At 37.3% G+C, this 13,312-nt stretch overlaps 1 protein-coding gene across 2 annotated transcripts in view; it reads left to right on the forward strand.

Moving 5' to 3' along the window:
• Nucleotides 1–1,689: 1,689 nt before the first annotated feature.
• The window catches only part of LOC150105499 (prostatic acid phosphatase-like), a 381,909-nt gene continuing 370,286 nt past the window's right edge, over nucleotides 1,690–13,312 (forward strand). For both annotated transcript variants that reach the window (XM_090394218.1, XM_090394219.1), the window contains exon 1: nucleotides 1,690–2,224. In XM_090394218.1, the coding sequence (XP_090250344.1) occupies nucleotides 2,147–2,224 (78 nt within the window). In that variant the 5' untranslated portion in view covers nucleotides 1,690–2,146. The remainder of the gene's footprint in view (nucleotides 2,225–13,312) is intronic.

The raw sequence follows: 13,312 nt of genomic DNA on the forward strand, positions 1-13,312 counted from the left end.
CGTCGAGAACTTTTTTTTTTTTTTTTGAGGCCCTTCTTTGGCCACTTCACGAATTATTCTATATTTGGCACAGGCAAGTAAGGTTTTTCTTTCCTAAAATCAGGATTTTAACCCTCTAGCTAAAAAAAAAAAAAAAATCGACCGTCGAACTTACACCACTTCAGACATAATATATACCTGTTATTATTATTATTATTATTACGTGACACCTCTAGAGAGTCCAAGGGCTCATCGCAGGAGGACACTCTACTCTACTCTGCCTCGCTAAATACATCTCGCCCTCTCCACTCACAACTCTAATTCTCATACTGCGACACTACTACTGCCCATCAGTGGCAGCCGGTGAAAATTTTAAGTGGGGGGGGGGTGCTGCATATAGAAAAAAAAAACTTTTTTTTTCTAATCAGTAACGAATTTATTAATAAATAAATTTACATATTAAAAATTGCTTTATTAAAAATATTTCATCCTCACCACGAACAAACACAATAATAAAAGTTTCGTATCAATAGCAATGACAAGCCCAAACGAATATCGGCGTTAGATCGCAGTGTATTTGTTTCGTGTAACGATAATTGAAAAAATATAATTCTTTTCATATTTTCAACAGTGATAATCGTCATAATTCAGCCTTGTATTTATAATAAATAAATAATTATATGTTATTTTAACAAAATAAAATAAGATTTTAAAAAAATAGTTCACCACGCACACGGACCAATAATGAACGTTTCACATCTCACAGCAATAAGGTGTGTATGCATACTAAAGATACACTGCAGTTTGAGCAGTGTGGGATTGCCGTAAAGTGCAATGACAAGGTCAAACGAATATCGGAATTAGATCGCAGTTCATTTGTTTCGTAATTTAAAGCGTTAATAGAACAATTCCAATTATTAACTATTCAATCAATGTCGAAATATAAGCTGTAACCTTTAACATGTTGTATTGCATTTATATAACGTTGTAACATTGTTATTATTTATAAACACAAACAAAATTTAATTTTTCCTTGGGGTACTGCAGTGTCGCAGTGCTTTTGTACAGGCCGCCACTGCCGCTCATCATCACTAACAACAGTATTTTTATCTCTAAATTGCGTGTGTTCTGAATGCCGATTTGTCTGTAGCTAGGATTTAAAAACACGAATTTCCAGGAGAAAAACCCTGCTACCTCCGTATGAAATCGGCTAACTCACCTTTAATGAAAAAAACATATAAGGATTCCTCTTGTCACTATGAGAATTGAACTTAGGCTTTCTCCAATCGAAGGACCCAATGTTCCTCTGGCCTTCCAATTGTGCTACGGGGGCACTACACACACAAAAAATGTTACATTACTATCACATTACCTTCATGATTTAAGAAGGCTATTTAAATGCATGTCCACCGGCATACTGCCTTTCTTTCATATAGCATGGTTTAGGACTACCAAATGCGTCACTTGTATGCTGTAATATGTCCTCTTAAATCTTTGATTCATTGATACCATTTGAGAAGGACTTTATTCCAAGCTTTTCTTTCCACTCCAAGTCAGGCTGCGAAATAATTAAATATTTTAATATTCTGTATGATACTTTTAGCTGAACAAATTCTACACGCCTGCTATCCATTTTTTAACCCTCTCCCACCATACATTTAGTGTCCTGCGGTATGTTAGAAACAAAACAACAACAAAAAAGCTGGCTTGAGCTCACTATCAGTGATGGTGCCAAAGGTTGATGTTGCTGCCATTTCTGTCTTCAAAACGGCTAAAAGAGTTCGTCCCTTTTTCCTTTGGGAACAAAAGGCGTTAGAGGATTTATTTATAAAGCCTGCCGAAATAAATAGCGGTGAATGAAAACAATCGCTGATTTATCACCTACCGGCTGTAAGTACAAGTCGTTTATCTGTGGAGGAGTGTGACAAAACGCCTTATCTGATGTTGAAATGTGATATAAGATAACATAATGGGGTAACAGCTGAAAGGTGTCGCTGTTGACAACATGGGCCGCGTGCTTAGTAACATATTATTTAAACATGGATACGTGTAACATATGTTTCAAAGATGGGACTTGTTAGTAGCCGGTGTGGTTGTATTAGTTTATTTATTTCTTGTTTTATGGAGAGATGATTTATGTATAGAAATGGTGCATTAATAATTGGTCATGATTGTTCTAATAACACTTCTGTTGTCGAATATTCATGTTAGTTACCAACAGGGAACCCTTAGGTTATTACAAATCGTGAGTATATTTTTGTGTATGTTCGTACTGTTTAGGTGATGTGCATAATAAATATCAAAGCTATTTGTTACTCATTTTGGAATACGAATTGTATGCGAATTGTTCTTTTTTTTTTTTAAAATTGCATTTGCATTGCTACTATTAATTAAACAATCTTATTTTAGTGGTACATAAAATCAGCTACTGTTTCACCATCCTATGTTGAGAAGCTTATCCTAATTTTCATTTGACTTAATTTTCCAAAGAAAAATATTAAGACTTTGTATGTTATGCCAACTGCTTCGCAATTTTTCACTTAGGGACAGCATATAAATGCTCACTTCTGGTAAAATATGGCCTATTGATAAAGGGTTGAGTATAGGGCTTACTGGGCTGCTGAATACTATGCTTCATCTAAGGAAGATCATTGTAAGAGCATCATATCATATGATCCTCTTACAGACTTATATGCTTCTATCATAACTCCTCTCCTTTGTATATTCCTCAGACTTTGAAGATCATATTCCTTCCACCTTCACATCTTATTCACTTCCACCTTCACATTTCCATAGGCCAGTTATCTTGGTTACCTAAATCTTTTTAGCTATCTTCATGGAACCCAGGTGATCATATTTGTACGTGTAAAGTGGGAGAATAAATAACTTTCTTTCTTTCTTTCTTTTTTATTTGAAATATCTAGCTTCATTAACTATTTGCAACAAATCCCCATTAATCTAATACACTGCTTGCATTGTCCTCAGTCCAAAATGTATAACCTCATTTAGAAATATTAAACTGTCACTAATTCACATTTCCTTATAGTCTAAGTCTGCCTGCAGAGTTTCTGTTTCAGAATATGATTGTGGTTCCTAACTGGAAATCTATTCTTGAATTCACCATGAATTCAAGAATTTTTAAAAAGGTGCTTCTCCACACTGTCTTCCTTATTCTCAACCTACTGAAATGTATTTTTGTACAGCAGGCACATAAAGACATTTCCATGGCAAAATGGGAAAAGAACTGCAGTATATATTTTTATAATATATATATAAAATTTCAAATATAATGTTGAAAGGATAAGTACTGACCGTCAAGTGTTTGTCAGTTTATTTAAATGTTTTGGAGAGAATGGCACAATCTTACAATTAATCAAGTATCTAAAACATGGCTCCCACCTCACTATTTGACCATACTGATTACCAACTCTCACGCATCTCTGGTTTATTTGCTTTTGTGTGTGTGTAGTGATACACAGTCTCATGATCATTTAACTTACTGAAGGTAGAAATGAGTCTTGTTATCCATGTCACAAGACTAATTTCCATACATATCCCTTGGAGTGTGTATAACAAACTTGTATTTGCAGTCCTCAGAATCTTTGGAAAAATCTACAGCTATCATTCTATATTCATTTTTCTTATCCATCTCTGCTGTCACTATTATAGAATATGAGCAGACAATTAAAACAATTAACAAAAACTTGCTGCATTTGTAGAGATCATATTGCTATCCACCTCTGGATGTGATTCCCGACTAGCCTTTCCAATACCATGGAAAGGCTGGTTAGTGCTATTCCATGGTTTAACTCATGCAATTTATTCTTCTGATCCTGAGGGGTGCACTCAGATAGCTTTCTTTTTCAGACACCCTTTGATCAATTCTCATACACTTCTGATTCCTTTACTGTGCAGTTTCTCATGCCAAGACCTGCTTCAAGCTGCCTTCCCAGTATTATCATCACCTGCTTTGTAGTTCCACATAAGTCTCTTCTTAAGGGACTTATAAGTCCAAATGACAACTCATGTGAAAGTTATAAAACTTTCACGTGCATTATCACTTCAGAACTGCATGATCACTCTCTCATCATTTGAATGCATAACAGTTACCTTATTTATATACAGATTCTCAGATACTATTACTAGACCAGCTATTGTTGTACCATCAAAATAAAAATCAGTCATCAAATTAGCCATTACCTTCACCTCATTATTCTTGAAAAAAATAATGGAGAGGTCATTGATAGCCAATTTTTCCCCACTACTAACTAGTATTAGGTAAATAATTTAGGTTATTAAATTCTTTATCCACTAACTAATTAGTGACAATCAGTATGGATTGTATGTCTCTCAAAAAATGGAAAAGTTTGGAGAAATTGATGTGGTTGCTCATGATATTTCCAGATCATTTGACTGCATGTGGCATAGAGATCTGATTAAAAATTACCATCTTTTGGCATGCCTACTACTCTTTTGCATAAGTCCCTTTTGCAGTTTGCATCACCTGTTTATATATATATCACTTGTTTTTATCCACTATTGTCGAAAGTTTTTCCACTGGGTTATACTATAAATTAAAGATGCCAAGAAATTATATTCTTGATTTAATCTTTTATCCAAGTGTAAGCAAGCAAAGTTTGCACATAAAGTAACTTCACAACTGGACAACTCATATATAGAGGCTAATGACCTCACATTACTTGCTTTAGTATCACATAATGCAAAGCACATGTATAATGCATAGCATTATGAATTATGGGAAGGGTCACTACCCAAACAGGTTTTGACTGTTATTGCTCATCAGTGGGAGACAGACCTAGAAGTGATACCAAATTTTTTTTACCATTATGCTACTGTCAGGATGGGTGAAGCACAAGTGCTTTTCACAAAACTCCCTTTCTCAAATAATGGGAGTTATTTGAGAAAGGGAGTTTTGTGAGCAATTAAGCTCACCCTCTGGGGACAGTTGTATTAGGTATGATCAGTTGGGAGTAGAATAGCCTTTGGTCTTTTATATTTGTGGTAATCTGTTCCATTGTAATTGACAGCTTGTTCGATCAGCGGTTTGAATGTAAACTGGACTTCACAAAGAATTTTTCTGCGAGATCGCGGAGAAGGGAGAAAAATGTATGGAATGCCGGTTTCTCGATGAATCTGTGAATTTCTGATAAACCACGGGGGCGTCCAGTATCATCCAGGCATTTATTTTGGATTCTGTAGTTTTGAAATATTTGATCATGAAGTGTGACTCCATGCTGGTGAGGCATAGGTAATAACTGGACGTATGACCATATGGTAAAGTAGTAATTTATTTTGTAAGTTTAATTTGCTCTTGCGGTTGATCATTAGGTAGAGCTGCACAATGACTTTGGAAGTCTTGGAGCCAATGAGATTGATGTGGTTGCTAAAAAGGGGTTTCTTGTCCAATAATACCCCAAGGTATTTGGTCTCAGATTGCCATGGAATCTTTCGACCAGAGAGCAAGATGTCTTCTTTAATGCAGACCTTTCTTCTGGAGAACAGCATAGCTGAGCTTTTGAGGGGGGGGGGTCCACCTGAATCCTCCAGTTGGTGAGCCAGTTTTCTAGTGCATTGATACTTCCTTGGAGTCTAGTGATTGCTAGGCAACGGCTGAGCAACCTTGCTAGAATAGCGGTGTCGTCAGGATAAAGGGCCATAATGGTTGTTCTTGAATTAAAAGGGACGTCTGTTACGTAAGTTATGAAAAGTATTGGGGCCAGGAGAGAACCTTGAGGTACTCCAGCCAGGATTTTGCTCATTGATGACACAATTCCGTGGATTTTTCTCAATGGAATTGTGTCATCAAGGCGCAAAATCCTGGCTGGAGTACCTCAAGGTTCTCTCCTGGTCCCAATACCTTTATTATTATTATTATTATTATTACCACCCAAAACCTCATGGAGTCAAAGACTCATCTGGGAGGTCCTTTTATCACACACACACACAGCTCATCATACCCTGTTTTAAACACATTCAAACTCTTTGCAGACACTACATTCTCAGGCAAGGCATTCCAATCATTCACAACTCTGCATGAAAAAAACCTGCCTCTCACCCCTCTACTCACACCCTCTTTATACACTTTCCAGGGATGACCTCTGGTTCTCCCACTATTCTCTGTAAAACTTCTTCAGCATTGATCCTATAACAACCCCTTACCAACTTGTAGGTCTCTATCATATCCCCCCCCCTCTCTATCTTCCTCCTGTCCACCAGACTCTGCAAATTACATCTTCTCAATCTTTCCTCATACTCGACATTCCAGAGGTCAGAAACTACCTTAGTCAGTCTCCTTTGGACCTTTTCCAACATCTCTTCATCCTTCTGAAAACCCGGTGACTAAATCTGGGCACAATAGTCCATGTGTGGCCTAATCAAAGCCTTATACAACGGAACAAGAATCTCCCTACTTCTACACATCAGTGTCCTCCGCATCATTCCTAGAAGTCTTTGTGTTGTCTTCACAGTTTTGGCGATGTGTCCCGTAAATTTTAGATCCTTATCCACTATCACCCCCAGATCTCTTATTTCCTCTACTTCCAACAATATATTCTCACCAAGCATAAATTCTGCATCCCATCTTTGTTTTCCAAATTTTAAAACCTTACATTTTGCAACATTGAATTCTTTTCACAATTTTTTACTTGCACGTATCTTTAACTAATGTATGAGTATATGAGTTCACTAGTTTAATTGGGATATTGTTTTCAATTAGTTTGAAATAAGGCCTTGATGCCAGACCTTCTCAAAGGCATTGGCAACATCCAAAAATACAGCAGCAGTGTGAAGATGCCAATTAAAACCATGGGTGATATGTTCTGTTAGTCGGTGAATTTGTTGCTGTGTTGTGAGCTTTGCGAAACCCAAATTGCTCATTTGGAATTATTTTCTGTTTGTCCACTGCTGATTATAGTCTTGATAGGATGACCTTTTCTGTTACATTGCCGAGGCAGGAAAGAAGACTGATGGGCCTGTAGCTTTGGGGAAGTTGTGGGTTATTACCAGGCTTTTTCAGAGGTATAATGTCAGCAATTTTCCAATCTGTGGGAAAGTACTGGAATCTTAAAATGGAATTGGTAATATTAACTAGATGAATTATGACTTTCCTTGGGAGTAGCTTTATTATTCTATTGGTAATGCCGTTGGGGCCGGGAGCATTTTTGTTCTTCAGATTTTTGTTGGAGATGTGGGGGTGATGATTTTTGAATCATCATGAGGCTGTGTTAATGCTTTTCTAACTTTACGATGAACTTTGTAAATGAGATTAATATTTAAGTTTTCATAAGATGGGCTGCATTGATTTTCCAGATTGTCAGTTAGGGCTTCTACTTTTTCTTCATCTGAGTGTGCAATTCCAAGTTTGGTCTTCATAGGAGGAAGGGGTTGTCTTTTGGTACGAAGAGATTTTTATAAATTTCCACATGGAGTTATCTTCTGAGTTGATTTCCGTGAGTTTGGATTAACATTTGGAATTCCTGTGTATCTGGAGGGCTTCTCGAACCTGTCTGTTCAGGTTGTTTTGTCCTGCGGGGCTCTAGTGTCAGATAATCAGATCCATTATCTCTTCTGGGATCCAGTTGGATGCATGGAAAACAGTGGTTTGAGTGACTGATGCTATTGCTTTGCTGATTTGCCTAGTTAAATTGCTTACAGCCAGGTCTATGTCTTCTTTTTTGTGAATGACAGGAGGTTGGTTGATGTGGACTGGGTTCTCCCAGTCCACATCAATGGGAGAGAGCTTGTCCCATGCTAAGAAAGAATGATGGGGGAGATAGCTGCTCCTGAAGTCCTAGCTTGAGCAGGATGGGATTATGATCTGAGTTAAGCTCTTCTAATGCCTCCAGCTGGTATTGATATCTGATGTTCCTTAGGATAACTATGTCTACTACATCAGAACTTCCTGATGGGCTGTAGTGGGTCCAGCTACTATTGATGAGTTGAGTGAGGTGTAGTTGAATAAGGTACGGCCTTTGGAGTTTGGAGAACCGAACCAAGCCGTATGTTTGGAGTTGAGGTCTCCTGCTATAATTATGGAATCCGTGGAGCTGAGGATGCAGTCTAAGTCTGCTGTCAATAAAGGAATGCCGGGAGGATTGTATGTGTAGATTTTGTGTTTGCCTGTGTTATTTGTGTGCACCTCTACACCTGTCACTTCAAGGTTTACAGTTTGAGGGCTGGTCAATGCATTGTGGCTCAAATAATTTTTAATAAAAATAGCTGTGCTGCCACCATTAGAGTTAAGTCTGTCTGTCCTATATAGAATATAACCTTTTAGTCTTGGGTTGTTTGATGGTCTGAGGTGGGATTCACTGATCAATATTATGTCTGGATTGTATCTCTTTGCCAAGTCTTGCAGCTCAAGAATTTTATTTGTTAAGCCATTGGCATTCCATGCTGTAATCATGAGGGAATTCGGTTTGAATTTTTTAAACATTACAGAGAGCTTAATATAGATTGGGTTTCTAGATAAAATCTCTTTCTGGACGATGGTGAGATGCTTGCTTTGCTGAATTTATGCAGCATTGTTGCAAGTGAAGAGGTTAGAGTTGATGTGAGTTTGGAGCTTGTTTGCTCTTGGATTAAGGAGTCTGAGTTCGTACCACCTCCGCATATGATTTGGACATGGATGAAGGTCGAGTGTTTTCCTGTGCTGCTGAATGTGAGGTGTTATGATCTGGAGGACAACCTGCTTGGTTGTTTATGGTGTCATTGCTTGGAGGAGCGTGGTTTGTTCTTGTTGATCCACAGTTTTTTGGATGGAAAAGGCATACCTTATAATTAGCGGGATGTGGTCCTCTACAGTTGGCACAGCAGGCAGGTGTGGATCTGGGCTTGGTGCAGGAGTTGGTTTGGTGATCCACCACATTTCGGGCATATGTAGGCAGCTCTGCACAGCTTTTAGTTAGGCGTGCCCAGACCTTTGGCATCTCTGACACTGCCCTGCCGATGTCTTCTTCCTTAGAGGTTCAGTTGTAATTTTGAGCTTACAAATGTTAGTTACTTCATAAATTCTTTTTTGTGTGTTACTGATTTCAACCAACACCAGCGGCATTGGCCTTTTATTTAACCTTAGCATCCTGCTGACTTTCATTGGGGTCAATCCTTGACTGATGAGGTCAGCTGTGATCTCATCAGTTGAGATGCCCTCAGCAACTCCTCTTAGAAACACTTTTAGATTTTTCTCGCTAGCGTGAAGGTGTGGAAGGGCAATTTGGAGTTGTCCAGCATTTTCGTCATCATGCGATATCTATAACAGTTGTAGGATGAATCTTTACACCCTCATCAGTATTTCTTGCCCAGGAGAAATTGATATTTTGTTCCCTTAGAGACCTTGAGACTGTGATCCATTTTTTTTTTATCTTGAAGGATAACTGGAGGGACCTTTTCTTTTCTATCTTGGGTGACTTGAGTGTCGTGTGTTGTTGCATCCTCTTCCATTTCATCTACAGATGTTCTGCGACTTTTATTAGATTGTTCCTGCTGTGAGCAATCTGGGAGGCTTTGTAGGTGGAACAGGTGTAAAGTCCCCTTCCGTGTCCACATCATCTTCTTCCATGTCATTAATTTGAGTGAAAAGATTCAGACAACCAGGATATTCCATTTCAAATTTCTTTAGGATGAATTTAAGAATGTCAAGTGATATAATCTTTGTTAAAATTTTGAATGGCATCCTTAATGTCTTTTACGTTCTCCATTCTTGCACACCGTTTGTAATCAAGGAATATTCCAATGTCTTCAAATATTCCTGTCTATCTTGGAGGGTTTACTGACAAATCCCATAGCCTTATGCAAGAGTCTACCAGTAAACAATATATAATCATGAAAATAGTCATAAAATGAAGAAAGCATCATCATCAATTCCTGCCATGTACCCTCAAGGGGTGTACAGGATATGATAGTGCTACATGAAAAAAACTACATTATTACTAACTTCCTATCTACAATTTTCCTCCAAATCAGTCTGTTACTTGTCAAGACTCCAACATTATCAGATCTTATATTTCTATCGTCTAAAGCACTTTGTACCGTATCAATCTACCTATATCTTGGTCTTCCTCTGGGTCGTTTTGCTGCCAACCTGGCAGAGAACATTTGTTTTGCTAATCTTTCCTCACCCATTCTGTTTAAGTGACCATACCACCTGAGATTAGCTCTGCTAATGCATTCCTGGATGCTGAAAATGTCAAGTTCTTTCCTAATATCCTCGTTTTTAATATGATATTGCCATTGATGCCATCTGTTCATAATCTTTCTCAGAACTCTCATATCTGTGGTTTGGTCTTTGGTCAAGTGTTTTACTCCTGACCCAGCTCTCAGATCCATAAGTTAAAACTGGTCTGAACACTGTCTTGTATACAGCTAATTTAGTGTTCTGACTAATTTCTCTCTTATTCCATATGAATTTATTCATTTGACTTCCCACCATACCAGCTTTGCTGATTCTGTTGTCTATTTCTATATTTAATTTACCATCTTCATTAAAAATCGTGCCTAAGTAGCTGAAATGTTTCACTTGTTCCACAGGTTCTCCATTCACAACACAGTTGACATTTTCAATGATTCTGCCTATTTTCATTGTCTTTGTCTTTTTATTGCTGACCTTCATACCATATCTATTACAACAGCTATTCAATTTAGTCAGAGAATCTTGCAGACTTGTAGTGGATTTATTTAGAAGTATAACATCATCTGAACTGACATTAACATCTCCAATTTTCATATCATGTTTAATACCACTTTCCTTCATAATGTGATCCATATAGATAATGAATAACAGAGGGGATAATGTACATCCTTGTCTCACACCAGATTTAACATTAAACCATCTTCCTGTACTTCCTTCAATTCTAACTGCTGACTTACAAATCAAATAAAGACTAAGTATTGCTTGATATAATGCCCCATTGACACCATATAACTGCAGCATATTGAATAGCTTCTCTCTTGGCACCTTGTCATATGCCTTTTCCAAATCGACAAAACTTAAATACAGATCTTTGTTATATTTCCATGATTTTTCAACTATGTGTCGTAAAGTGAAGATCTGATCCTGACAGCCTCTATTTGGCCTGAATCCAGCTTGTTCTTCACCAAGCTTTTCTTCCACAATTCTTCTCAACCGTTTCTCAAGTATACTTGCATAAATCTTACCAGGAACACTCGGTAGGGAAATACCTCTGTAATTCTCACATTCAGTTTTATTTCCCTTTTTATATATGGGTACTATGAGAGCTCTACTCCAATCATTGGGAATTTGTCCCTCTGTCCAGGCTTTCTGAACTATGCATTGCAGCCACTGTAAGACTTTTATACCACCATACTTCAGCATTTCTGGTCGAATATCATCTACTCCTGCTGCCTTTCCACATTTCAAGCCTTTGATGGCTTTTTCTACTTCAAGTATGGATATGTATTCCTGACTGCATGCCTGGTCAGTGTTTTTTACCACTGTGCTGTCATCACTGCTTGTTTCATTTAGCAGTTTCTCAAAGTAATTACTCCATACTTCAAAGATATCGTTTTCTCCTGTTTTCATGTCACCTTTATCATCTCTAACTCCTTTTACAGCACTCTTTCCTCCATTCCTAAGCTTCTTCAACAACCTCCAGAATCGAAACAAAATCAATAACGGAAAAAAACTCACATAGAAAGATTATTTAATAATATAATTTTCGCCTGTGTGTCACAGGCATCTTCTGTACATTAAGCTCAAAATTAAACACTAACTGACAATTCCAAAAAGCCCCACCTAAGTAACTGGTGTAAGATAACTAAAAAGGTCAATAACTTTCCTAAAAAAAAAAAAAAAAAAAAAAAAAAAAAAAATTAATACAATAAAAAGTTAGGAAAGATTAACTGATTTGTAAAGTACTATCTCCCATAAAGGGGATAGACGTAATCCGTCGGATCTGTTTAAGTTAGGAGAATGAAGTAGAGTTTCACATGTTTCTTTATAAAGGCGTTCCATGCGAAACTGACTTTTGTGAAGAACTCTTGTCTTTCTCCAATGAACTCTGTGTCTAGTGAACATGGCATGTTCAGAAAGTCGAGACTTTTCAGGTTTAAAGTATTCAATATAAGATTGGTGTTCTTCTAGCCGAATAGAGGCATATCTTCCCGTTTGTCCGAAATAAGGTAATCCACAAGAGCATGGAATCTGGTAGACACCTAGATGATTAAGATGTGGAAGCTTGTCCTTAGGAGAAGTGAGAAAAATTTCTAAACGGCCTTTCGACCATTTAGAAAAATCTCCACCTTTTATTTTTTATCGATATGTCTACTCACGGTATACATCTTTTAAAACTTAACCTCCAGAATATTTTGCCACCTTCTTCATATTTATTTTCTATATTCTTGCCAAAGTCCTCCCATGACTTTTGTTTAGCTAGTTTTACACAGTGTTTAGCATTATTGCATTTGTCTCTATATTCTCTAAGAGCACAAGCTGACTTATTCGACAGGAACTTTTGATATGCTTTCTTCTTTTCCTTCACTGCCTCTTTAACTTCCTGTGTCCACCAGGGAGTTCTGATTTTTTTATCCTTGCAGACAACCTTACCACATGCCTCTCTGGCAGAATCAGTCAATGTTTTCTTCAGAGTTTACCACTGAATCTCCAAGGTTTGATTCCTGTTCTCAAACTCTTTCATTTTTTTCTTCAATAATCTTTGTGTATTTTAGTCTACAGTTCACATCTGAGAGCTGCTCAACTTTTATTCGCTTTAAAACTTTCTTACATGTTATTCTTTTCAATATGAAATTCAATTTTATCCTTCTCAAGACTAAATAGTGATCACTTCCAATTTCAAATCCTCTGTACACTCTGGTGTCCTGCACCAGAGAGAAAACATCACTATCAACAATAACATAGTCAATGAGACTTTTCTTATTCCTAGCCTCTTCTCTCCATGTGAATTTGTGCACATTTTTATGTTAGAACATGGTGTTAGTAATAACCAATCCATGTCCTGAGCAGAAATCCAACAGATATTTGCCATTATTATTAGCTCTGCTCTTTTCTCCAAATTTTCCCAAAATATTTTTGTATGTCTCACAATCATTTCCTACTCTGCTATTTAGATCCCCAACAAGGATCAACTTTTCCTTTTTCATTGTGTCAGTTGCTTTTTCTAAAGCCTCAAAAAATTCCTCCACTTCTACTTTAGTAGAACCTTCTGTGGGACCATAGGCACAAATAAGTCTCATTGTCCAGTTCCCCATTCTCATATTTGCCCACATATCTCTACTTGAGACTGACTGGCATTCAAGAAGATTAGCCTCGTATTTTGTGTTGAATACTATGGCTCTTCTT

This window comes from Typopeltis vanoorti, chromosome 6 (assembly GCF_054136105.1).
Source record: "Typopeltis vanoorti isolate ZY-2024b chromosome 6, IOZ_Tvanoo_1.0, whole genome shotgun sequence".
Lineage (NCBI taxonomy): Eukaryota > Metazoa > Arthropoda > Arachnida > Uropygi > Thelyphonidae > Typopeltis > Typopeltis vanoorti.